This window comes from the organism of the source record quoted next, unplaced genomic scaffold, assembly GCF_019419815.1.
Source record: "Pyrus x bretschneideri cultivar Hongxiangsu unplaced genomic scaffold, Pyrus_bretschneideri_v1 Contig21, whole genome shotgun sequence".
Taxonomy (NCBI): domain Eukaryota; kingdom Viridiplantae; phylum Streptophyta; class Magnoliopsida; order Rosales; family Rosaceae; genus Pyrus; species Pyrus x bretschneideri.
The window spans coordinates 6,773,842-6,801,091 of record NW_025999513.1 but is presented as its reverse complement, the minus strand read 5'-3'; the positions used below and the strand labels follow the sequence as shown (position 1 = coordinate 6,801,091).

The following is a 27,250-nucleotide window of genomic DNA, read 5'->3' as shown; positions in this document are numbered from 1 at the left end:
TGTGGCAGAATTGTGCGAAAGTTACCAATGCAGTCCACCAACTACTACACATTCAAAGAGTTCAACTTGGCTCCTCAAGGATAAGAAAGAATTTCTCCTCAAAACACTTCACGATTAACTTGGCTCCTCAAGGATAAGAAAGAATTTCTCCTCAAAACACTTCACGATCGTGGAATTTCGTTCTTATCATTAGAACCATAATATTATACATTACATATAACACCCTGAAAATTTAAAATATGTGGAGTAAATCGAGAATAAATAGATTTATGGTTATGAAAATTTGATTAGAGAAATTTTAGAATTTTGTTTCTAGGATTTATTATAATTTACGTCGGAAAATTTATCGATAAGTGGAAAAGACAAAAATGCCCCTAGTTGACTAAACATAATTTTATGAGGACGTATTTTATCCTCATATATTTTATCGTATTTCTTGACATATTTGGATAGAGGACGATTCCACAAGCGTGTAGGTGAAAACCGTTCGACAAACAGAGTTATAACAAATGAAATAGAAACAAACGAAAATAGGGGCAAAATAGTCATTTTGCCATGAATTTGGAAGGCTCCAGATTTGGTTGGAGGTTTGTTTTGGTGGAAATATGTCACGTGAAGAGTTCTAGAAGAAGGGGAGGAGAGGAGGAGCCAAAGGGGGAAAGGAAGAAAGGAGGAAAAAAGAAGAGGGAGGGTCGGGGAGAGTTCTAGAAGAAAGAGGGGAAGAAGAAAAAAAATTGAAGGGGACTTCAACTCAAATTGGTTTGAACCTTGCAACCTTCTCTATTTTCTCTCTCACTCTACATTGCCATCTCTCTCTCTCGCCATTATCTATCGCTCGAACTCACCATCTTTGACTTCCCCTGTTTGGTTTTCAGAGAAGATAGTAAAACAGTAGGAGCAAGAAGTTGTGAGCGGGTTAGATTTGGATACTAAACTGGTAAGGCTACAATTCTCCAATTCACATCCCTTTCATTTGTGTTTATTAATCAGTTTGAATTTTATTGGGCATCTTGGTTATACTTTATACCCACATCATAAGTGTTTTAATTCCTTAATCCTTGTACCAATTTTGAATTGGAATTAGAATTTTTTCTCAAGAAGATCCTTAGAGCAAGACCAACTGTCATGAATTATTGCTTGCCTTATTTCTAGCATAGTAATTCTGACGAAGAAGACAAGAATGAATAATTTAGTAATGCATATGATGGAATTATCCCTCTGGGAAATGCAATGCTTCACATTGTCAACGTTTATCTTCTCTCCTAAATTCTTCTTACTATTAAATTTTGAATCTTGGTCCATTCAATTAGGTACAGGATGCTCAATACTTTCCAGTAAAAGATTTTGTCAACTTTCTAACTTGATAGTATGTGCTTGTTTTTGTATATTTGGAAAGATCTATGCTCATTGATAAACGAAAAGGGTTGTGTAGTTGAGTGTGCTTACATTTGAGAGTTAGAGTCTTGAACTTGGATTGTGGTGCCAATAAACATTGTTGAGTTTATTTCAAACAATGGAGTTGAATGAGACATCATAAACTACTTGGTAATGATGTTGTAATTACTATTTGCAAGCATTGAGTTGTATGGCTTTAACGTCACTACGAAGGATATCCAAAAAGAAAACATTAGGTTCTTCATAAGAATTCAGGACATTTAAAAGTTGGTGAACTACGAAAGGCTTGATCCCGCTCAAAGGTACATAGGCAGTCTAACAGAGGTTAGATGCAGCCTTAAATAATTGAGATTAATCTTTTGTTGGGAATTTGATTTAAGAAAAGAAATTTGGTGAATTATCAGAAAATCTAATCTTATGTTTTTAGTAAGTAAATTTTGGTTATAGATTTTGTCAGTGATTAAGAAATTTAAATAAAGAATTAATGGTAGTTAAATAAACAAGAGTTTAATTTGGCTTATCACCGAAATTATTTTTCGAAATAAAATTTTCGGGTCGGGGCGTTACAAATGGTATCAAAGCAAATGATCATACCTTACAATGTGAGATATTATTGGTGTTTGTGGATGTTGATTGTAAATTATGAATTGCATTAATATTACATTATTTTATAAGTTCTATGAGCATGAAGGAATTTATGTGGACTGCATATATTGTGAATCATCATGAATTGAATTGAATTGAATTGAATTGAATGAGAGTAGGAAAATTTTAAATATAATATTCATGTTATAGCTTTGCGGATGAGCGTTTGATTTAAAGTTTCGGATTAAGCTTGAATTGGGTTGATATTATGTTATGCATTATGAAAATGTTGAACGTTAAGAGGATTATTTAAATGTGACAAGTAGTTGGGAAGGTCGTATTATACCTTTGCAATTGAGAAATGTTGAATTGGGCGAAAAAGGCTCATGGATGTTGAATTGGGCAAAGTGGTCCCGTGAATGTTGATTTGGGCGAAATGACCTGTGAAATGTGGAGAAATAATTGAATGGGCACAAAGACCCAGTGTTTCTGGGATAAAAGCTCCATGTGTGGGCTGTGAGAATGAGTCATCAATGTGATGTGTATCAACCAGATATATTACGATCTTTTCCAGTTGCTAGTCACTTATTGGGATAAAAGAAAAAGTGATGAAATCATTGTTTTGCCAATGATATTTATGGCTAGAAATTTTAATATTTACGAAAATCAAGATGAAATTTGTCAAACGGGAAAGAAATCATAAATCGAAGTTATGAATTGTTCATTATAATTGGAATGGTGGAAAAACCATGGATATTTCTTCATTTATTGAATTATTGGTGGACATGAATAATAGAATGAGAATTTGAGTTCGTTTAATATAAACGAAAATTGAGGGTTGGTTTTAAATTCCTCATTTTTATACAGTGATTGTGATTAGAAGTTCCAATGATTTTCGCTAGAATTTCTAACATTTGGGTTGCCAATTCTGTTGGTTTGACTTGTAATTGTAATATTTATTTAGCCACTGAGATTATGGCTTGAAATTCTTATATTTATTTGGCCATGATGGCTACAATGGGAATTTATAATAATTGTTTTGCCAAAAAAATGAATATGGCAAAAATTTTCTATGTTTGGTCAGTGATTGTGGCCAAAATTTTTGAGAAAGAATCAAGGTAACGACTATGTATAGCCAATGATGGTAAGTAATTTTACCCATGATTGTGGTTCTTATGCTATTATTTATTTAGTCAATGTTAGATGTGGCTTGATATTCTAGTATTTATTCAGCCAATGAGAATTATGGCTTGATATTTTGATATTTATTTTGCCAATGTGTGGCTAAAAAATAAAAAACCTTGGCCCCAAAATATTTATTTTTTGGGATTAATTTTGTTGATAGGCCCAAATTAAAATTTTATTTAGTTAACTATCTACAATTGCCATTCTCTGCTTAAGTTTTATGATTCCACACACTTATTTATGCCCAAAAATTTACTCACCAAAACATAAGGGTAATCTCTTATTTTTCAATATTCCTTACTTAGCTCAATTTCCCAACCAAAGATATTGTCTCAAATTATTTAATCTGACTTATTTTATGGCTGCATCTAACGTCTCGTTAGACTACCTACGTTCCTGAACAGGGATCAAGCCATTCGTAGTTCGCCAATTCGATTTCATTTAAAATTCTGAATTTTCTACAAGAGACGAACAATCACCATCTAGTTTCAAGCAAGTGAAACACATCAAATGCTTATCAAATTTGGTTTCAGAACATCAAAATTAACTTAAAAATACGGCGTCGGCTTACTAGCCACCCGCCGCCACACGGGCCACCCCGTATTGCAGGAAAATATCAACTATTTCCAAAAATAACCAAATTTTACAGGTAAATAGATCTTAGTGAGGGGAACAATTTTCATACCTTTGGCCGGGAAACACCTGAAAACTACCTCAAACCGGAAACCTCTTTGAATTTGGGTGTGTTCGATTCGACCTCAAACGAACTCCGACGCCCCCAAACTTGTTTGGGCTTTGTTCCTGAGCTCAAGAGGGTACTAAAGGTGGTGGTGATTGAGCAAAAACGTTTCAGATTTGATGGATCTCCACCTAAGGCCGACGCACCCACCGTGGGTATTTTCCTCAAAATTGAACCCCCTCGTCGGTTTAAGTGTAAAAGAATTTTACTGTTTTTTTTTTCCTTTTCCCTCACCTAATATAACTATAGTTTTACTTTCAAATATTATTAAAATTAAAAAAAATCAAAATGCAGTCATTTTTCTCAATATAGCCTTGCTCGCTTTCTCTTTTCGTTTTCACAAAAACATTGTTCTTCTCTCTCGGTCTTCACAAAAATTATGATTTCAGTTACCCTTTCATTTTCACAAAAACTATCGCTCTTCTCTACTAGAAAAAAAAAATATTAGGGTTCTTCTTAGGTAATTCAGATTTCAACAGGGAGTTTATATCGGCAGACTGCATCTTATATGATTCTTCCATCTTTTTAGAGTCCACCTCTTAAGCACCAATCAAAAGCATCCAATATCTCCTAGCTCCAATTGAGGTCATCCTGTGGAGAAGTAACATGAACGAGTTAGTTATCATACCTTATATTAGAAATAGGAATGTGGATGTTAATGTAGATGTTAGCTTTACACTCAATTTGTTGTATTTTTTTTATATATTCAAATTAGGTTTTCATGTTGAGTTCCTTTTCCTTTCCAACAGTATTGTCCAGTAGTCAACATTATAATTTCCATCTTTGCAACAAAATAGGTTGGTTAACTTGGTTTGATTCTTTATTCTGATCGTTTGCCTGATTGCCTCTGCTTGCTTATATTAATATATTATAAATGGGTAATGGGTCGGATTTGAGTTTTGTGTTTGTTTCTTTGTCAATTTGTTGTTTACAGAATATTGAGTTGAATGTTTATTATTGCGTTGTGATTTTCTTTTTGAAAACGAGTTAGTTATCATGCCTTATATTAGAAATAGTAAGACTACTAACATAAACATAAAGTATTTCTTTGGATCTCAAAAAAGAAAAAAATAATGTTTGTATATCTTTCTTCTTTTAATATTAATTTTTAATGATATTTGATGTAGAAATATATTTTTTCATGTATTTAGCAAATTCTTTTTTATACATATTAATGCACACAAAGGGTCGAGGGTCTGAGAACTCTAGGGCTTCCAAATTCTCAGACCTAGACTTTAAGGGTGTCATTAATAGTTTTTTTTTTTTTTTTTTCGTTTTCTTTTTTCTTTTTTCTAGTGGTTGTGGTAGTTCTCATATTTTATAGTACTTTTTATTTCTCATGTCATCGTCATATCACAAAAAGGTGTAATATATATTTATATATACATACATAAGGTAGCTGGTTTTGGAAATTAGCGAATCGACTACATGAAACAATCAAGTCCCAATTCCCCTGGATGGAAGGGAACAATGTGGACAGATGAAACCAAAAAGGAGCTCTCCCTGCTTTAAGCTTAGCGCAGGCTACATGCTGATTTTCTCACATACCTGATACCTCCATAGTTTTGGCCTTCAAATGTAAATAAATTAAATAAAAATAATGAACATAATTTAATAAAGTATAGAAGGAGGAAAAATGTGTGTTCACAATTTCCCCAGTGGTGATTGCTTTTGTCGTCCTAGAAGGCCCACGTATTTCTTTTAAAATGGGGCCCAAATCCAGGTCCAGACCACCGCCGCGACACCGCTCGATGAACCCAATCGTAAGTCCGATCCCAATCTCTGCCGCTTGTCTTCCCCTGCGTCTCTCGAAGAAAATGGAAGATTCCAGATGGCTGACGTCAGCTTGACGTCAGATCACTGGGGCGCACAATCCATCACGATTCGACTGGGTGGCTAGTCCGACACAATTGGGCCGCCATTTGCCCGACTAATTGGTCTGTGGTGGGGGTGGTTTTTTGGATTCTGGGGCAATAATTGCCTAATTGCTTTTGCAGTTGGTGGGGTGAAGTTGCTCCTGAGTGGCCTCCTGATTGCACGTGCACGTGCCCAACGACAGACCATCATCGGTCATATGCAGAGTTTTGGATCAAAGTCATATGCAGAGTTTATGAATTGTGACATGAGAAATGTTAAAAAGAGACTTTCTTAAAAGTATAATTCTTTATAAATTCTCTGTTATCTCATATTTTTTACGTTTTATAATATTAACACGAGAATTAATCTCTACAATGTGACAAATAATTTATAAAGAGTCATAATTTTAAGAGAATCTCTTTAACATTTCTCTTGTGATTTATTTATTTTTTTCAAGAGTTCGATCACAACATTGCGTTTTACATAATTATACGAGTTTTATGCAATATTTACGCGTCGTATATACCTAGTGACTTTCTATATATGCAAAATCTATTTCCTAATTTTTTAACTGTAGTGAAACAACATTACTTTTTCAGACAAAAGAGAGTTGAAAATTGGTTCGGTTGGACCAAATCCATGGTCCTGAATCGCCTGACCAGTCCACGTAACTTATGACACAAGGCTATACACGCATATGCCGCAATAATTGCATTAAGATGGTGATTTGATGCGAATTATTACTACTAGTCTCTTGACAATTGGGGTTTTTTTTTAATTAATTTTTTATATCTATTTAAATTTGATTACATATTTTTCAGTTAATAAATTAAAAAAACAAAAGAAGATTAACCATACAGTATGTGAGTTTTGATACTCATTTTAAGCATGTTGGGAAATTACAATTTTGTCCTTGTTAATTATATTGTTTGTTTTATAACTCTAAAAATGTTTTTTAATGTAGATAATATCGTTTGTTTAAAACATATAAAAAAAATTTCACCAAACTCTTTTCTCTTTATATATAGAGATTAACTTAAATTTAAAGTCAAATCAACTTTAGGAATTTTTCAACAATTTCAAATAATGGCATATTATTTGAACTCCATTAAATATGGTATCTATTGTGATACATTAGTTTATCAATGTGTGACAAAGACATATAATAGTAATAATTTTATGAGGTATGTAAACATGGATCATGACACATCCGATATCGTTTGTTTAAAAAATATAAAAAAAAGTTTCACCAAACTCTTTTCTCTTTATATACAGAGATTAACTTAAATTTAAAGTCAAATCAACATTAGGAATTTTTCAACAATTTCAAATAATGGCATATTATTTGAACTCCATTAAATATGGTATCTATTGTGATACATTAGTTTATCAGTGTGTGACAAAGACATATAATTGTAATAATTTTATGAGGTATGTAAACATGGATCATGACACATCCGACTCTGATATTTCCCGAACATCAGGGTAGGAAAGTGTTGGCCGACACCCGAAGGTGACGAAGCCATATTAGAATGCATGAAAACAAGAAATAAATATGACTTATAAATTTAAATGTAATAATATGCAAATAAGGAACGTGTTCAGAACATACAACTAATTAGAATACTAAAAGGAATAATATAAAATTGAAAGAATAAAAGGATGGATCCTACACCGAGAGGACTCGAAGATGCTGATGCGGAAATGCCTTGACGCTGGGATTGTACGCCTCTATTCTAAGTCCTGAAGGAGCGCAAAACAAACATGAGTGGACCAATTTGATATATATATATATATATATATATAATACTGAAACAGTTATCAACATACTAACCCCCAAAGTTTTATGAAATCATCAATATCCTATAATATGTAGTAGGTTTTCAAAAAACCCTAGCATGCCTAAAACCTTTCATGAAACATATCTCATATATAGTGTGCTAACTAGTGATATCAATATCAGTATCTCTCGGCTCGAAGCCATCAATATATCTCCCTCAGCCGTAGGCAGAACCGTGACCACTAGATACGCACAAAACCATTAAACATAGTCTTTCCAAACATAGGTACATATATCTCAAAAGCATCTTCATAGCATAAAGTCATCCATCATTTATACTATAAAGAAGCGTGTAAAAGCATGTTCTAAATAGTATATAGTCATTCATCATATATACTGTGACATCCCACATCGCCCAGGGAAGTGATCCTTATATGTATATTCCCATCCCTACCTAGCACGAGGCCTTTTGGGAGCTCACTGGCTTCGGGTTCCATGGGAACTCCGAAGTTAAGCGAGTAGCACGCGAGAGCACTCCCAGGATGGGTGACCCATTGGGAAGTTCTCGTGTGAGTTCCTAGAAACAAAACCGTGAGGGCGTGGTCGGGGACCAAAGCGGACAATATCGTGCTACGGTGGTGGAGTGGGCCCGGGAAGTGGTCCCATCCGCGCCGGGATGTGACATTGGTATCAGAGCCTATCCCTGGCCGGAAATGTGCCGACGAGGATGTCGGGCCCTTAAGGGGGGTGGATTGTGACATCCCACATCGCCCAGGGAAGTGATCCTTATATGTATATTCTCATCTCTACCTAGCACGAGGCCATTTGGTAGCTCACTGGCTTCGGGTCCGAGTGGGAACTCCGAAGTTAAGCGAGTAGCGCGCGAGAGCACTCCCAAGATGGGTGACCCATCGGGAAGTTCTCGTGTGAGTTCTCAGAAACAAAATCGTGAGGGCGTGGTCGGGGACCAAAGCGGACAATATCGTGCTACGGTGGTGGAGTGGGCCCGGGAAGTGGTCCCACCCGGGCCGGGATGTGACATATACTACAAAGAACATTAGTTCGATAAAATATGGTAGTTCAAAATATTCTTGATAAGCATAATATCTCATAAAACATAATCATTAAATCATGCTTTTCATGTATGCATTTCTACTATTAAAACATGCATTTTAGAAAGGGTCCACGCACAGATACTTTGCCGCCAAAGAGCCATGCAAACTAGCGAAGCTAGAAACGCCACCATAATTGCCCCTAAAGCACATAAAGGGTCCAATTAATAAAACTATATTCAAATGATTGAATTTGGAAAAACGGACGTTAAAAACAGATCCAGGACGTTAAATTACCCTAAGAAGGGCCTTGGGTAAATTTCGAAAAAGTTAACACTAAGAACATTCCAGGAATATTCCCTGACGGACAAAATATTCCCTGACAGAATATTCCATTTGGGTCAAAGGGTTGGGCCAGTTCTCCTTAGGTTTAGGCTGAAGGGTCCTAGGCCCAAAGGGTTTGGGTTTTGGATTATTGGGGCCGCAAGGCCTGGGTTTATACGGCCCAATGGCCCGAGGTCCTTTTGAGTTTATGGGCTAAAAGTTTGTAACTGGGGTTCGGGTTTTAGAGTTTAGGGTTTTGGGCTTAGGTTACCGAAGTGGGTTGGGCTTGGCAGCAACGCTTAAAGGCTTGGTTTTGGCTTGTTTCGATAGAGAAGGACACCGGAGCTTCCTGCGGCCAACCTCGATTCTTTCTAACATTAATAATGACAATCTAACTATGAAAAATAAGTTACAGGATGGGAACATAATCATACCAATCACAGGGCCGATCGTGGCTTGAAAACGGCCTGCAACCTGTTGAGTATTCGCTAGGAAAGCTGCAAAGATCCTCCCAAGTGGTTACTATGTCCAAAAGTTACCAAATTAGTTCAAAAACTACCTAAACCTACCCCTAAACAATAGATTTAGGAATGTTTGGAGCCTCACCTAGGTTGGGGAAAACTGAGAACTCGCCGGAGAGGAAACTTGCACATTGCAAGGTTTGTGATCTCATGCTAGACTCCATAATTGCGGTGGTGGCTGGTGGCGGTGTGGTCGTCGTTGTCGATGTTGTTTGTGTGGGGTGTGGTGAGCTCGGGGAGAGAGAGAGAGAGAGAGAGAGAGAGAGAGAGAGAGAGCTGTAGGGAGGGATGAGGGAGAGACAAGGAGTATGAGGCAAATGAGAGAATAGAGAAAAGTGAGGGATAGGAGGAGAGAGTGAGGCTTGGGCCCCAGGGGGACAAAACCAAAATAGATGGGCCCCACGAGCACACACAATAAAACTCAAAAACAATTTTTAAATAAAAACCCAACTTAGTGAAATTATAAAAACTGCCATTTCGTTTCGTAAAATTTGGGACGAGTTGTTACAGATTATATTTGTAATTATGCATTGAATTTGTTAAAATACATTAATATTTACATTATTAGGACAAAACGATCTAAAAAGTTAAGGAAAAATTATAGGAAACACGCATAGCTGAATGGTTTACAACTACCAACTTAAGATTAGTGAACCTTCTAAGAAGTCCTATTAACAAATTGGTCTGATATTTAGAGAAGGAATTTGAAGAATTAAGCGTAATTTGCAAAATATCTTCCTTAAAACATGTTTTTTTTTACAAGTCATTAAACTTTCTCCTAATTTTATGCTTGAAAATTTGAACTCTTCTAGAGGACATAGATTTTTCAGTGTGCTCGAAATACAGAGTGGTACATCACGTTGCACTATACAAATGGTAAAATAATGTTAAAAAATTAACAACTTAAAACTTAAAACTTTTCTACACTTATATAACGACACGTAGTGTATATTTGTGTTTTATGCACAGTAGAAAATTTCTCTAAAAGAGGGACTTTAGCGGCCAATAGTAACGCACATCATTTATTTCATTTTTGACAAAAAAAAAAAATCATTTATTTCATTTTTCAGAATATTTCCAAAAATGGACACAGTTATTAATTATCGTAACAAAAAGACAAGATCAAAACGCACCTGAGCTTGTCGTATGACACACTTTGTAAATTCAGAAAAATAAATAAATAAATAAAAAGAAAATAAAAAAAGGATCACCTGATAGCCGTACCACGGTACCACCGCCGGCATTGCACAAACTTCCCACTGGGTACACGCACATATATAAACGTTCACACGCCTGCTGCTTCTGGCTTCCAAATAAGATATTCCCCATTTGGTCCTTTCAAACCGCTCGCTTCTCTCCCTCTCTCTCTCCTCACTCTCTCTTTCTCTATCCTCCTCTCTCTCGCTCCGAGGGTTTGAGCTTGCAAATCCTAATTTGACCGACTTCTATGGCAGTGCTCGGGCGCCGATCACACTCCGTTTGCGCATTCTTCAGGTCGTGATCTCCGGCTGATCGTGTCCGATAAGTGGCGGTTCGTTTCGCCACCATGTTTGAAGCACACGTAAGGCTCGTCGTTCCTTTCTTCCCGATTTTTATCGTTTACACCATGGATTTGATTGTATAAGCGCTCTGTTGAATCTGTTTGATTGGTTTAGCTTGTATAATTGTTGAAATTTGGTGAAAGCCCTTTGGTTACTGGCTTTGTTGGATTGGAATAATTGTATCTGTGATTTTTTTTTTTCTGTTTTTCTGGTGTCAGGGAAGGTGTAATGTGCATATCAAGTGTATATCTAACTGATTATTCATAGAGCTTGGTATTATTGCACTTGAAAATGATCGCTATGTGAATTTGACGACGTTACGGTGAAGAACCAGCTTCTTTAGTATTTTTAAACCCTGAGGACTGTAATAGGAAGTGATTGTTCTTCTGGTTAACATACACTAGTCTGTGCATGTGGAGAATTTTGATGGTTAATGCTCGCTAACTGTGACAATGGGTTGAGCATTTCATGATTCGAGTGTCACATACTAGCAACTCGGCTTTTTATAGTTCGGTTAAAGAGCACTACTCTCTCTATCTATGTCTTTGTGTATGTGTGTGTATAGAAAATATATAAGTTGCTAGAGTAAGAATATTGAAAGTCGAAGGAACATAAGGGTCGGAAACTTAGAATCTAAAACTGGATTTTTTTGAGCTTAAAATCCTTGTCAGATTCTAGTTGAGGCTGAAGATGATATGTTATGAAGGTTTTTCATCATTTATAACGAAGTGAAATTATAATTTTGGATGACCTGCAAACCTGTATAACCCCTACAATGTTCAATTAGTACAGCTATCAGAGATACTATTAATAAACAAGACTCAACTAGGCCAAGCAAGAAATTCACGGACTGGCTAAGAAACAACAGTCTTCCAGTTCATATTCAGCAGAAGGAAGGGGTATCTGTGAAATCATTTGAAACCATAGGGCATGGGAAGTCCCAAATAAGACCATATCCCATAAGGAAATCGCTTCCAACTCCTGTTGTCTCAAATAGTTTGTATTCCAAAGTCTCTGGTAGATGAGATGAAAATCTTGTTTATGCATGTAGTTGTTCTTTCTTTATAATAAACTAATAAAGTTATGTTTATCATATGGAAAAGGATTACGTTTAAACATTAACGGACATGCATGCTTGTTCGTATCTAGTAGCTCTAGATGAAATGATAACTTATAATGTTTTATTGGTAGGTTCTGCATTTGCTTCGAAGATATTTGGGCGAATATGTCCACGGACTCTCAGTTGAAGCTTTAAGAATCAGTGTCTGGAAAGGTTTGTATTATGACTTAAGTGGTCATTTCTCTGTATTTTCTCGTCGTTCCTACCTAAGTTTGAAGATTACTACATTTTACCGTAATGTTTGTGAAACTTTTAAGCAACATGCTTACCGTATTGGGAACATGTACTCAAGTGCGGTGGTTTATAGTGACTCGCTGATACTTTTATATATCCTCAAATTAACAGGTGATGTTGTTCTCAAAGATTTGAAGTTGAAGGCAGAGGCCTTAAATTCACTGAAACTTCCAGTCACTGTGAAAGCTGGTTTTATTGGTACCATTACATTAAAGGTATCAAGTGGCTTAAACCTTCTCCCTGGCTGGGTTTTAGTTCTTAATTACTGCTGATAGTATGTCCACTTTTCTTTTGATGTTCTTAATGTCCTCTTTCCTGGTAGGTTCCCTGGAAAAGTTTAGGCAAAGAACCTGTCATTGTTCTCATTGACCGTGTTTTCATTCTTGCTTATCCACTTACTGATGGCCAGAATCTCAAGGTACGGTGATATCCTTATAGTGGAAAAACTTTTATTTCAATTGCATACTGCTGGAGGTGTATTTTCTTATGTATTAAGATTACCTTGTTTTACATTACTATCATCATTAAATTATTGATTGTTACTAATTTTGTTGTGTAGGAGGACAGGGAAAAACTATTTGAATCCAAACTTCAACAGATTGAGGTAAAACTCAGTGTTGTCTATGTATGCTCTATCTATTTTTGATTGAGGCTGCTAGTATGGTTTTGATGGACATATATTTCGTCCCACCGGTAGTAGTTCTTTCAGAAGTAAAATGTGTGTTTCCTATAAAAAAAACTGGTAAAAGTAGTAAAGGAGAAGGTTTATTGTGAGGAATAGAATTGGAAGATCTTTGACAATTGACTGTATAGTATAGGCCTGTGACTGACCATTGACTAGTTAACCTAAAAGGTAAAAGAACACACTAGGCGAAGAAAAAAATCAACTGATTGAGAAAATAATGATTGAAAAAGAAAAATGCATACCTATGTCCTGCCTAGCGGGTTTTCTTATACATTCACATTGAAATTTAGTTGTGCTGTTAATGTTCATTGGTTAGGGTATGTAAATTTGTTTCTTAAATATTATTTATAGATAGATTTTGATTTTTGCAGAGGAAAAATTTTCAGATGTACTCTCTGGTCAAATATTTAGGATTTTTTTTCATATATTGCGTGCAGGAAACAGAGGCAGCAACTCTTGAAGCAATGTCGAAGTCAAGGCTAGGAAGTGTATGATACTTAAATTTTATTAATATTACATTGGGCATCTATTTTTGGTTAAACTTGTTATGCATCCTTAACCCTTTTTGTAGCAGCTCTCCTAGTACATATGCCTTACTATAATGCCTTACTTATAATAGGCTTTTTGCCACATATTACTTGGATCTGGCTTTTTTCATTTTTCCTACATGAAACACAAAACATGGCCTTTTTTGGCTCATGGAATTTTTAGTGAGGCCACGTAGCTCATAATAGGCTTTTTGCAAATCCATCCACAAACAAGATTAATCTTGATGGCATGCACTTTTGATTTGTTTTTCCCTTTTCATAGCCAAAAGATTGGTGAAAGTGATGTTGGTTGGCTATTTTTGATTGAGATATATGTTTATAGACTTGGGTAATGTTGACATCTATGAAATAGATATCTCCCATGAAAGTAGTGATGGGGAAGGAAATCAGGTGGTGCTTGCTAGGAAATTCACATATGTTTGACATGATGAATTTGTTAAATTTGTTACAAATAAGCATCTAACTAAAAAACTGAAGGCTTTATGCGGGAAGTTCTTGTAACACTTTGCATAATCAAAGTAGTATTTTGTGCAAACACTCTCTTACATACAAACTGGATTGAATTAGCACCCCCCTTTGTTTATTAAGTGAATAGACGGTGTATTTCATTCCCATTCTTCGATACAAAATTTAGCAGTTCAGTTGACAGCTGACTATTTTGCAGCCACCTCCTGGGAATTCATGGCTAGGTTCCCTCATTGCTACTATTATCGGAAATCTGAAGATATCAATTAGCAATGTACATGTTAGATATGAGGATTCAATCAGGTTGGTAACTTCCTTAACTTCTTTTGAAGTCTGAAATCTTCTATTTGTTTTGTACCCAGTTTATTTCCATTTTTTTGCTCTCCGGATGTAAATTTTGTGTCCTTCTATTGTTTTCTAGCAATCCAGGACATCCATTTTGTTCGGGTGTTACTTTAGCCAAGCTCGCTGCTGTTACAATGGACGAGCAAGGGAATGAAACATTTGATACCAGTGGTGCGCTTGATAAGTTGCGGAAGGTTAGCCTTGTCTTTTATTATTTAGGATCCTGGTTTTTATGAGAATGCTCATCTGTCGAGCACGGAGCATTATCTTTTCAATTTTCTGGACTGCTTTGATCTTTGTCAATACTAAGCCATCTAACAAAACAAGCAAGTCCACATACACATGCCAACTGAATAAACCAAAAACCCGCAATGGCACTTTTGCACAAATAATATATCAATGAAGACGAATCACACTGTATCGAACATCCTTGAAAGGCTTAGAAAAGGACGCCCTACTTTGTAGAATTGTTTTCATAATTGTAACAATGTCCTGTGTTTTGTGGTTTTCGTATTTATTTGTATGTTTTATGCTTTTACATGTAAATTTGATAATCTTATGTTGAATACGAACAATCTCCTTGTGACAGTCCTTGCAACTTGAGAGACTTGCTATGTATCATGATTCTGATAGTGTTCCTTGGAAGATAGATAAGGGATGGGAAGATCTCACTCCTGAGGAATGGATTCAGGTTTGTTCTTATGCTGGAGTATTACTAGCCCCTCTACTCTGCTATATTAAAGCATCTACTTTTGGTAATGTTGTCTCGCCTAACCAAATCTATTTACTGCCTAAAAGTTCTTCTAACTTTTCTTTGTATCAATATGTACTAGATCTTTGAAGATGGTATAGATGAACCTGCTGATGACAGTGGAATGGTGTCTAAGTGGGCTGTGAATCGCAAGTATTTGGTGTCACCTATAAATGGAGTTTTAAAATATCACCGCATTGGAAATCAAGAAAGAAATGATCCAGAGGTTCCGTTTGAGAAGGCTTCCCTTGTGCTGAGTGATGTTTCTTTGACAATAACTGAGGTGCACAATGTTTTTCCCTTTAAAATGTCTTATTTTCCGGTATTATTTTATTCACCCTCTCTCCTGTTCTGCCATTGGGAAACAAATATTTGTATTTATATTTTTAATTCATGGTGGGAGTTAAGAAAATGCAATAAGATTTCGTTGGAGGATCTCGTTCACTTTGTAGTAACCCCCGTATTCCTCTCTCCCTCGCTTCTTCCTCTCTCAATGTTTTCTTCTAATATGTAAGTATCGAGTAAAATTGCTTTTCTCAGCTCTCGGAGGAAGTTAGAGGTGTTAGTTTTCTCTTTTCCGCAACCCATAAAATTTGTTCTTTTTCGTACTTTCTTGGTGTGCAGCTGGAGTGCTATGACTCATTTCTACTGGTTTTTTTCAGGCCCAATATTATGATTGGATAAAACTATTAGAAGTTGTTTCAAGATACAAGGCTTATGTTGATGTTGCCCATCTGAGACCTTTGGTGCCAGTTTCAAAGGGTCCGTATTTGTGGTGGCGCTATGCTGCTCAAGCAACCCTGCAGCAGAAGAAAATGTGGTAACATATATTTTGATAGAGAAAATGTATCTATATACTCTTTTATGGTCTGTTTGTAGCCTGTTTACGGCCTGGTAGATTGTCTTAATTCAAGGTTTTTTTGTCAGCTTCTCATTTTTACAATTTGCCTTTAAATTTTATAAACTAAAAATACTGGAATTGAGTTGAGGGTTGTATTTAACTTTTCAAATATTTGGTGAAACTTCTCACAACATTCTTTTGGACGTATATTGCAAATCGTGATGTATTTTTATGAATTTCCCATGTTGGTTCTGACTTCACACTTGTTTGCCTGAATCAGTTACCGATTCTCTTGGGACCGCATTCGAGATCTTTGTCAGCTTCGCCGCCGTTACATTCAGTTGTATGCTGGTTCACTGCAACACTCATCAAACGTTAATAATGCAGAAATTAGAGAAATTGAGAAAGATCTGGATTCTAAAGTAATTCTTTTGTGGAGGTAAATGTTTTTTTATTTCCTTTTGACTTCATTGCTATTTATTAAAATTGATTGTAGATTTTAGGGAATTGCATATATTCCATTTTAACCTTGGCATTATGCCTCATAGTTGTTATTTCGGGTTCAAAGGAACCACAGTTGAATTTGGATTCTATTATTTATGTTAAGTGTATGGATTAGCAATTTAAACCCAATTGGTATGTTTATGAAATTTGCGAAGTGATTAGCTTTTATTCCCTTAAATTATTGGAATAAATGCCAAAGCAATAAGATTATTATGTTCAATTAAACTTGGAATTTAGTCTTGGAATCTGTGAGGAATTACTTATATTTGTCGCTTTAAATTAGTTAAACTTGAGAAGGTATTGAATTTTGCCTTTAATCCAAATGTTACCTTTACATGTCAGTGTAGGTTTCAATGGGGATAGTGCAATTTTGTCTTGCGCTTTTTTATGTATTCCAAGATTTGTGAATCTTGCTTCTCCTTTATCCTATTCTGAAGTACTTTACTTGACCATAGAATGTGCAATTTAAACAACTTTACTTTCCATGGAGGGTGTACCAAAGAGGCACAAGAGGATTTCCTATGGATTTATATAAATTTTTAGCATGTCTACATATTTGGGGTATTTATTGTTCTTGTAACCCTATAAATACTATAAAGGTACATTCAATTTATGATGTTGTGCATGTATCCTGTAGGTTACTTGCACATGCAAAGGTAGAATCTGTTAAATCCAAGGAAGCAGCTGAACAGAGGTCATTGCAGAAGAAAAGCTGGTTTTCATATATGTGGTTAGTCAAGACTCCGAAATGCTCCATTACAATTTCTGTGTTCTGTGATTGTTTGTTTCTGGGTCACGTGCTGTGCTTAAGTTATTTTGACCTCTATTTTTTGTGAAAGCTCTGCATGTAGTTTTATCTACGTACACCTCCCAATTTGTGTAGTGCCACTTTTTTTTCCCTCAGGCGTACACCTGCTGAAGATTCTGCCATTGTGGATGCTTCTGAGGGATCACAGTTAACGGAAGAAAGACTGACTAAAGAGGAATGGCAGGCAATCAATAAGTTACTGAGTTATCAGCCAGATGAAGCAGTGACAGCACATTCAGGAAAAGACATGCAGAATATGATCCGGTTTTTGGTAACTGTGTCTGTTGGTCAAGCAGCTGCTAGGATCATTGATATAAATCAAATGGAGGTTGTGTGTTGTAGATTTGAGCAACTTCAAGTCTCAACCAAATTTAAACATCGAAGTACCTACTGTGACGTGTCCTTGAAATTCTATGGTTTGTCTGCGCCTGAAGGCTCACTTGCCCAGGTTTGTTTCCATATAAATGTCAGAATTTGATTTAGCAGTAACAGGTTTTAAGTTGGCGACGGGAGAATGTTATGTGAATTGTAACTGTTTTGATGTCAATGTTTTCTGAATTTAGTGAATTTCTATAATTTGAAGTGGTTTTATTTATTTCTTAACAGTACTTAATCTCCGCCCTCCCCTCTCTCTACTGTTCTTACATGTGAATTTCTGATATTAATCTGACACAGAATCAAAATGATGCTATGTTGCGCTGCTGCATCTTGCTTTTAAGTTACTCATCTTTTCTTCCTGTTCTTTTTTCTTTTGGCAGAGTGTCTGTAGTGAGAAGAAGGTGAATGCACTAGCCGCTAGCTTTGTACACTCTCCAGTTGGAGAGAATGTTGACTGGAGGCTGTCAGCTACAATTTCTCCCTGCTACGTCACGGTGATTGTCCAATCTTTGAATATATATATGCACACACGCACGCACGCACACACACACACACACACACACACACACACACACACACACACACATATATATATATAGAGAGAGAGAGAGAGAGAGAGAGAGAGAGAGAGAGATCCTCAAGCTTTTGTTTGAATTTTGTATTTGCGTTGGTCTTCTTGACCAACCTCCTTTTTCTACTCTCTTAATACTACTGGGCAGCCCTCTGGGCATTGGTTTCAAATGAGTTCAGGGATTGTTCTCTTTCTCATATAGTGTAGGATATGTTAGCAGCCGTAAAATGATTTTGGTTGAGGTTATGTTACTTGTAAATACATCTACTTGAGTGGTCTTAGCTAGTTTATGATTGATTTCTTATCCACTATTTTGCAATTCATGTTATTATTGTAATAAAGTGTTATCGTTTCTTCTAAAATTTAAAAAAAAAAAAAAAAAAAAAAAGAAGAAGAAAAAAATGAAAAGAAGAGAGAGAGTGGAACCTAGTTCAAATTATTATCATCTTGAAGTGGTTACGTGCATGGATCCCTAAGGCTCAGTCTTGATTTTCTTTGTATGCTTCCCCTCTTTCTTTTGTTCAACATCTTTTTTACATGGAGCTTCCTGAATCTTTTCTTGTTGCAGGTTTTGATGGAAAGCTTTCATAGATTTTTAGAATTTGTGAAAAGGAGTAATGCAGTTAGTCCTACTGTCACGTTGGAAACTGCAACTGCTTTGCAGGTAATAATATCATCATTGTTAGTGTATTAAAAGCGTGAGGCGTGGGCGAGGCATCCGAGGGATAGCCCGGTCTAGGCGTGAGGCAAAGCCTTACAGGACCTAAATTTTTTAATATATACACTGAGCGTACACATGTATTATATTAAAAAAAAGAAGATTATTAATCAATAATCACCCTGAGCACACACATATATTATAAATATACACACACACATATATATACATATATTATATTATATATATATATATATATAAAATAGAGGATGAAAAGCACAATAAGCACACATATAACAATGCATGCAGACAACACACACATCCATTATATAAGAAAATAAAAATCAGAAAAAAAGGCAGAGAGACGATAGTGCAAGGAAGAGGTATGAGGCAGTTAAAACCTACCCAAAATTTGGGTTTGGGAGTTAAAAAAAAAAAGCCCCTGAGGCGCCCCTAGGTAGCTCCGGCAACGCCTTCCACCCACTCCCTCAAAACAGAGGCGGCAACCCCTCACGCCGAGCCTTTTAAAACATAATGTGATGTGTGTTTAACTTTAATATGAATTATACTCGTTGACTAATCTTTTATCATTCATTTCTACGAGCAGATGAAAATCGAGCAAGTAACTCGTAGAGCACAGGAGCAGTTTCAAATGGTATTAGAAGAACAAAGCAGGTTAATATACTTTATGCTTAAATCTTATTTCACTTAGTAATATATACCTCTATTTGTTCAGCTTTTATATGCTAAACATCATAGCTTTTCTATTTCGTATTCTTTTAATACTTTGTACAGAGTAAAGCAACTGAGTTTTTTTCTACATTGCTCTTATGTTTACTGATCCTGTTTCAGATTTGCTCTTGATATCGACTTAGATGCCCCAAAAGTAAGAGTTCCTATCAGAACTTGTGGCTCTTCTCAATGTGATAGCCATTTTCTTTTGGATTTTGGTCATTTCACGCTGCACACAAAGGTATGCCTCTTTTTTCTAATGACCTTTCCAAATTGTGCCTGATTGATTTGCATTACCTGAAATGATAAGTTAATCGTTGCAGGATGGTCAGCATGACGAACAGAGGCAGAACTTATATTCTCGGTTTTTTATAACTGGAAGAGATATTGCTGCCTTTTTTATGGATTGTGGTCCTGACTGTCGAAGTTGCACTTTGGATGTACCAGATTATGATAATCACCCACCTTTATCTCCTACCACCTACAATGTTGAGAATTGCTATTCTCTCATAGATAGGTGTGGAATGGCTGTACTTGTTGACCGGGTAATTTGCCATATTTCTCTCCTGCTTGTTAATATTTATATTATTTGGTGTACAAGTTTTACTCTGGTTCATTATTAGTAGATTTGTTGCTAACCATACCTATGCATCTTTGAATTTAAGATCAAAGTGCCCCACCCAAGTTACCCGTCAATGCGCATCTCAATTCAAGTGCCAAACCTTGGGATTCACTTTTCACCATCGAGATTCCAGAGGCTCATGAAACTTTTAAACATATTTACATTGGAAACTTGCAGTCAGCCTGCTCTTGATGATTTTCAAGCAGAAACTCCATGGAGTCCAGCAGATCTTTCTGCAGAAGCTAGAATTTTAGCATGGAGGGTATGTCGTCATTCGAAGGAGCAAGTTGGTAATTTTATTTGTATTTCGGCGTCTGATGTTATTTTTCTGTCTATTTTTCCAATTCAGGGGATTGGCAATTCTGTGGCTACCTGGCAACCATGTTATCTTGTGTTGTCGGGAATAAATCTTTATGTGCTGGAGTCTGAAAAGTCACAGAGTTACCTGCGACACTCAAGGTTACTTCTCTCTTTCTCTCTAGGTGAATTTTAGTACAGAGGGAGTATACATTAGAAATACCAGAAAGTTACTGCCAAATTTCCTTGATAGATGGTAATAAAAAAGGAAAAATGAGACTAGTCAATAATTGGATCATATTCCTTCATTTCTGCTTTGCTGTTGTGGATAACAGAAAATCATGATTTTCTTTTTTGCAACTGAGAAATGAAGGACAAGATGATCCATTGTCGCAGCACTATCTACATACAACCCAATCAACCTTCCAAATGCTGGACCAGGGGAAGGAAATAGGCATCCCGCCCCTTAAAACCTTGTAATAAGGCTAACATGAATAATATTCCCGTGGCCAGGGAGCTACTACAACTTATCAGCATCTGTCCTCCTTATCCTTACAGAGTATAAGTAATACAAAAATGTATAAACTGGCTGTAGTTCCCAGTCGTGGGTCAACATTTTAAGGGTTGGAGCCCACTGAAATCCTCCATTTGACTGAGCACCAAATCATATAATTGGCGATAAGATAAAGCTCTGGAGGAGATCCTTCAAGGCGTACTGCTCCATCGATTATGCCAAAGCCATATCTGCACCCTTCACCCACATCAGTGCCATAACATTGGAAGAGGTCCACCTAGACCTCTTCCCAATTCTCTTACAAACTCTATAAGGCTCCATCACCTCATTTGTATGCTACTAACCCCATCCAAACGCATTCTTCACAAATAGCTTTTCTTACTCTGTGCCCTACAGTTTGGTTTCTTTTTCGAGCAATATGAAATGTTTTGGTTGTGCATTTCTTTTGCTATTATCTCCTGCAATCAAATGTTTTATGCTACTAACTGAAAATTTCTAAATTTGGATGGTACAGCATGGCTGGTAGACAGGTATATGAGGTTCCCCCAGAAAACATTGGTGGTTCACTGTTTTGTCTCGCTGTAAGTTACAGGGGAATGGACAATCAAAAGGTATGTCAAATTTGTGGGAAGTGATAGTTTACCGTCTGACTTGACATCTGAATTATTGGATTGTGGAAGAATTATAGTAATGTTTATGTTTATTTTGTTCAAGCCTTGCTTGGTGCTGGGCATATCCTTATTCAAATATCATACATGTTATGGATTTGTATTTCTTTCCAGGCTTTGGAGTCTCCTACTACCTTGATTATAGAGTTTCGGGCTGAGGACGAGAAGGCCATTTGGTTGAAAGGGCTTATACACGCTACATATAAAGCTTCTGTATGATATAAGATCTCTATCTTAACTTAAAACTCCTATTTACTTATCTCCTTGGTGGTATCTATAAGTTTGTATTTATTTTGCATTTAGGCTCCCCCATCAGTTAATGTATTGGAAGAAACAAGTGATCCCCCTGAATATGGTGAACCCCAGACTACGAATTCAAAAATAGCTGACCTAGTTCTTAATGGGGCACTGGTGGAGACAAAGATATTCATATATGGAAAGGTTGGTTTTTCTTTTAGTAGATTCATCGTGTTAAAGTATCTACAGCGTCCTGCTTCCCATCATTTTTGGTTATTTTGGAAAATGATTATCACCTATGGGGCTTACTACTGATATTTAGAACAAAATGAAAAAAACTTACAAGGCTAATGATTAACCAAATCTGACAGTGTTCCCTTCCTACTTTATTGTGCAGACTGCTGATAAAGTTGTTGAAGAACATGGTGAGACTCTTATTCTTGAGGTTCTTGCCAATGGTGGGAAGGTTTGTTGCTAGTTTATACTTCATTTATGATTTTATTAAGGGCGAATGTGGAATTATATGAGATTTTTAAAGTAAAAAGTCAAATGCGATTGTTGACCCTGTTCATTATTGTTATTGTATTTGTGTGTTTGATGACTTGTGTATTTACCCTATATTAGTTGAATTGATAGGGAGAGTAGCATCAGAATAATTGGGCTATTGGCGGGGAAGGCGTTTCCATGTTTGGAACATATTTCATTGTTCTCTGTCTATCAGATTTGATATAGTTGATATTTCTGTTTTACATTTCTTGGGGTTGTGGTATTTTGGAACATACTGTAACAAGCATCATTCTTCTACATTACTCTCCAGTTTGTTTGTTATCCCCACTATCTTCTTGTTATCATGTTCAAGTGTTCTTAGCTCATTGTCATGCACAAGTGTTTTGTTATTAAATACTATGCCATTTTGTTTTACAGTTACACATGATTCGCTGGGAAGGTGACCTGACACTTAAGATGAAACTGCACTCTTTAAAAGTCAAAGATGAGCTTCAAGTTCGTCTGTCAACAACCCCTCAGTATTTAGCTTGCTCCGTGCTAAACAATGACAATATAGTTTCTTCTCCTGGCATAGTTGATCCACACATGAAAGAAATGTCTGCTTTGCTTCATGAGGATGATGATACTTTTACAGATGCTTTGCCAGATTTTATGTCTATCTCCAATACAGGCTTAGGTTCACAGATAATGGATATGGATGCATGTGCAACCACTGAGGACATCAATGATGATACTGGATTTGCATCTCCACAGGCCATACATGAAAAAAATTTGGTTAAGGAAAAGGTCATTTCTGGTGAGACATTTTATGAGGCGGAGGGCGGTGATAATTCAAATTTTGTATCTGTTAACTTCTTGACTCGGAGTTCTAGCTCGCCTGATTATAATGGTGTTGATACCCAGGTACTACTGACATGAGCAGTTGACTTTAGTTATAGTCCTGGATCTTTGTTATATTGGTTTTATTTGCAATGCAAAACTAAATTAATGAAACCTGTGTTTCTTACAAATAGAAAAATCTTAATCTTCAATGCTAATGATTTGTACTGATCTTTTTTTTTCTTCAGATGAATCTCCGCATGTCAAAATTGGAGTTCTTTTGCAACAGACCCACTATTGTTGCTTTGATTGATTTTGGCCTGGATTTAAGCTCTGTGTATGACGCAGAAGGTAGTGCAGGCATGACTAAGGTTCCAGATGATAAACATTTTATGAACAAAGAAAAGACTGAAGAAAATGGGCGTGTCAAGGGGTTGCTGGGTTATGGTAAAGGTCGTGTAGTATTTTATTTAAGCATGAATGTTGACAATGTGACTGTGTTTCTCAACAAAGAGGATGGCTCTTCGTTTGCGATGTTTGTGCAAGAAAGTTTCCTGCTGGATCTCAAGGTGATGGGAATATTGTGATTAACAATTATTTCGATGTGTTGGTTGAAATTTACTACTGTGTGTAGTTTTAGACTTGATATTTTAGGTATCAAATAACTATATTACTGACTTGAGTTGTTTGTTTGTTAAGGTCCACCCAAGTTCTCTTTCCATTGAAGGCGCCCTAGGAAATTTTAGACTTCGTGATATGTCTCTTGGAGCAGATCACTGTTGGGATTGGCTTTGTGATATACGTAATCCAGGTGTTGAATCCCTTATCAAGGTACAAATAACATCAATTATCAGCTATTGCATTGCAGACATGATTTTTTTTTTTACTGTGATATTTATTTTGTTATGAAAATTTCATCTTTTTATTTGTTTTGCAGTTCAAATTTAACTCTTATAGTGCTGAAGATGATGACTATGAAGGATATGATTACAGTTTGTGTTGCCGACTTTCTGCTGTCCGCATCATTTTCCTCTATAGGTTTGTTCAGGAGGTATGTTTGGCGTTGCTCTCAATCATTTGAATACAACATTCACATGGATGTGTTAATGTGTGTAATCTAAATGCTTGAAGTTTATATTTTCGGGTTTTATGTATATTTGTTCTTTATTTTGTAATTAACGATATTCCATCTTTGAAGTGTCACGTATTTTTTTGGACATGCTAATGCAGATAACAGTGTACTTTATGGAACTTGCCACCCCACATACCGAAGAGGCAATCAAACTTGTTGACAAAGTTGGAGGCTTTGAGTGGCTGATTCAGAAATATGAGATTGATGGAGCTACAGCATTGAAGCTGGACCTGTCACTTGATACTCCAATAATCCTTGTTCCAAGGAATTCAAGAAGCAAAGAGTGCGTGAATTTGGATTCTGTTTTTACTATATAATGCACATATTTGGGTTAATTAGATAGTTGGGTTGCTCTTTGATGAAGAAGTTGAGAACTGCATGGGAATTTCCAGTAGAGAGTTTATATAAATTTTTTCAAAATGGCTATCTGGTTCAAGTTTCAAATAGTTGGCAGATGAATAGTTTTCATTAATTGGATGGGCATGGTTCTGGTGTTACTGAAGACTGCTTAATTTTTGGTCATACTGGTGGTGCTGCTCAAGATTTGGTTGCTTTATGTCTGGATCTTGTATTTTCAAAGTTAAATACATTTGTTATAGCAGTACTTAAGATTGACATTTGTCTCTATATTTGATCTAATTGCAGTTTCATTCAACTTGATCTGGGACAGCTAAAAGTCACAAATGAACTTAGTTGGTATGGTTCCCCTGAGAAAGATCCTTCAGCTGTCCATATTGATGTCCTTCATGCTGAGGTAGGTGATTTTTTTTTAATTTTTCTTGGACATGATGACTGAAATTACTGAACTAATTTTTACTCTGACATAAAATTTCAGATTATGGGGATCAACATGTCTGTAGGAATTGACGGTCGCTTGGGCAAATCAATGATACGAGAAGGCAAAGGACTTGATGCTTATGTGAGGAGAAGTTTGAGGGATGTCTTCAAGAAAGTTCCAACAATTTCTCTTGAAGTGAAGGTAACTATTGTGTGTGAGATGTAAAATTTTATTGAATTTATCTTTATGGTGGTGTGGCAGATAACACATCTTTAGTAGGCATTACAATCTTTGGTTGGGTTTTGGGGGGGGGGGGGTGGGTGGGGGTGGGGTGGGGTGGATAGTTGATACATGCGGTGGATGATCTTGTGGGGGAGTTCATCCTGTATTGATTGTTAGTTGATACAGTACAAGATGATATTAAGTGCATGGGGTCATAATATTGTTTCAAACGGTGAACATACTTGGGAATTGCTGAGTGTTTTGGACCTATCCTTCACTTTTTTAGTACTCAATATATGGTGATCTAACTTATTCATCCTCCTTTGAAAAAAGAAAAAAAAAAACTTATTCATCCTCCATTTGCTCCATTGTTGTGATCACATGTTTTAACTTTGTATGATTCCCTACATATATGTTTCTATAGAGTGATGTTTCTATTGAGGGATGCCTCACCTTGTATTTCAATGATCCAAACCATCTAATTTTAGGTTTTCTCTCAAATATCATCATTGCAAAATATCACTCAAATCCGAAACCATTCAACCACTTAATTAAATGGTTGTCATTTAATGTTCCCTTGAAATAATGTATTCTATCTTCTTAGCTGCAATGAGATGTCTTAGTGGTTTTGGATTTCTCTAACCTTTTGCAAGGATGATCGTTGGGCGGGACCTACAAGGTATTCTGCAATAGAAGGGACTGTAATTAATATATCTAAACTACATTAATAAAACCTCTTTGTCAACCAAAAGAGGGTAAAAAGACAATTTTGTCTTCTACCACGAAAAGAGAATCATGGGCAGTAAAGTAAATTCACACAAACTAAATTTTACAGTTTTTTTTTCAAAGCCTCACCCAAGGGCAATCCTAAAATCCTCTAATTTTGAAAAATAAAATATAAAAAAGAAAACTTCTCTATCTAATCCACATTCCTTTTTTCTCCCTTTCTCCTTCCCATTTTAAAATAAAAATAAAAATTATTTCACACACAAAGTGTGGGGCATATGCTAGTATATATTTATGCATACAAATTGTTAACTTTATTTATACCCTCCAAAAAGTGAAACATTTGTGGACAAGAAATCAAAGTTTTGTTTCCTCTGATTGTGATCTTGTGTGTTCTGTATTCAAATCTTGAACCCCTTAACTATTTTTTGCCTTTGCTTCTGCATGTGGCCTATACATGGTTTGGTTATATTGGGTGTGCATGAATAGTTTGGGTGTTTGCTTATTCAGCTTTATTTTATTTTTATTGTTAAAGTATTTTTTCCCCTTTTTATATGGCTCCATAGTTGAATGAGTTTTGCTTTCCTGAATTTCAAATTGGTCTTGAATCGATGCTCTTCAGGCTTTTAGTTAATTGGATTTTATTCCGTTATCATGCAGTGTCATATTTTTCTGCTGATTTGTACCCCTTGATTGTCTTCTACCAGGTTGGATTATTGCACAGTGTCATGTCTGACAAAGAATATAAAGTCATTCTGGACTGTGCATACATGAACTTATGCGAAGAGCCAAAGCTTCCCCCTAGTTTCCGTGGTGGTAAATCTGATTCAAAGGATACAATGAGACTGCTGGCTGATAAGGTCAACATGAACAGTCAACTCCTACTATCAAAAACTGTTACCATAGTGGCAGTTGTGATTGATCATGCCCTGTTGGAATTGTATAATGGCATTCATGCGGAGTCTCCTTTCGCACAAATTGCTGTGAGTATTTGCATCAATACATTTAAGTAGGGTTCGTTTTGAATTGTGTGTACTTAAGTCCTGTTTTAACTCTCTGAGATTTCAACTTTCATCTTGGTGTTAAGATTTCAACACAGAGTTGTTTGT

General features: G+C 36.1%; 1 protein-coding gene and 1 long non-coding RNA gene across 2 annotated transcripts in view; both read left to right on the top strand.

Moving 5' to 3' along the window:
• The first annotated feature begins 678 nt into the window (after window positions 1-678).
• On the top strand, window positions 679-1,586 carry LOC125477464. Its single transcript, XR_007258523.1, has 2 exons — window positions 679-759; window positions 876-1,586. It is a non-coding gene; the product is annotated as an uncharacterized LOC125477464 (long non-coding RNA).
• A 9,070-nt stretch (window positions 1,587-10,656) lies between these two features.
• LOC125467949 overlaps window positions 10,657-27,250 on the top strand; it is a 31,881-nt gene continuing 15,287 nt past the window's right edge. The window contains 33 exon segments of the mRNA XM_048584305.1: window positions 10,657-10,999; window positions 12,171-12,252; window positions 12,445-12,548; window positions 12,656-12,751; window positions 12,893-12,937; window positions 13,456-13,506; window positions 14,231-14,334; window positions 14,453-14,570; window positions 14,966-15,067; window positions 15,210-15,410; window positions 15,790-15,947; window positions 16,249-16,407; window positions 17,110-17,202; window positions 17,377-17,728; window positions 18,039-18,152; window positions 18,798-18,893; window positions 19,495-19,562; window positions 19,740-19,860; window positions 19,943-20,164; window positions 20,285-20,503; window positions 20,591-20,700; window positions 21,567-21,663; window positions 21,835-21,933; window positions 22,024-22,161; window positions 22,355-22,423; window positions 22,882-23,367; window positions 23,532-23,852; window positions 23,983-24,114; window positions 24,221-24,334; window positions 24,514-24,698; window positions 25,061-25,169; window positions 25,251-25,394; window positions 26,849-27,124. Of these exon segments, the coding sequence (XP_048440262.1) occupies window positions 10,985-10,999; window positions 12,171-12,252; window positions 12,445-12,548; window positions 12,656-12,751; window positions 12,893-12,937; window positions 13,456-13,506; window positions 14,231-14,334; window positions 14,453-14,570; window positions 14,966-15,067; window positions 15,210-15,410; window positions 15,790-15,947; window positions 16,249-16,407; window positions 17,110-17,202; window positions 17,377-17,728; window positions 18,039-18,152; window positions 18,798-18,893; window positions 19,495-19,562; window positions 19,740-19,860; window positions 19,943-20,164; window positions 20,285-20,503; window positions 20,591-20,700; window positions 21,567-21,663; window positions 21,835-21,933; window positions 22,024-22,161; window positions 22,355-22,423; window positions 22,882-23,367; window positions 23,532-23,852; window positions 23,983-24,114; window positions 24,221-24,334; window positions 24,514-24,698; window positions 25,061-25,169; window positions 25,251-25,394; window positions 26,849-27,124 (4,800 nt within the window). The 5' untranslated portion in view covers window positions 10,657-10,984.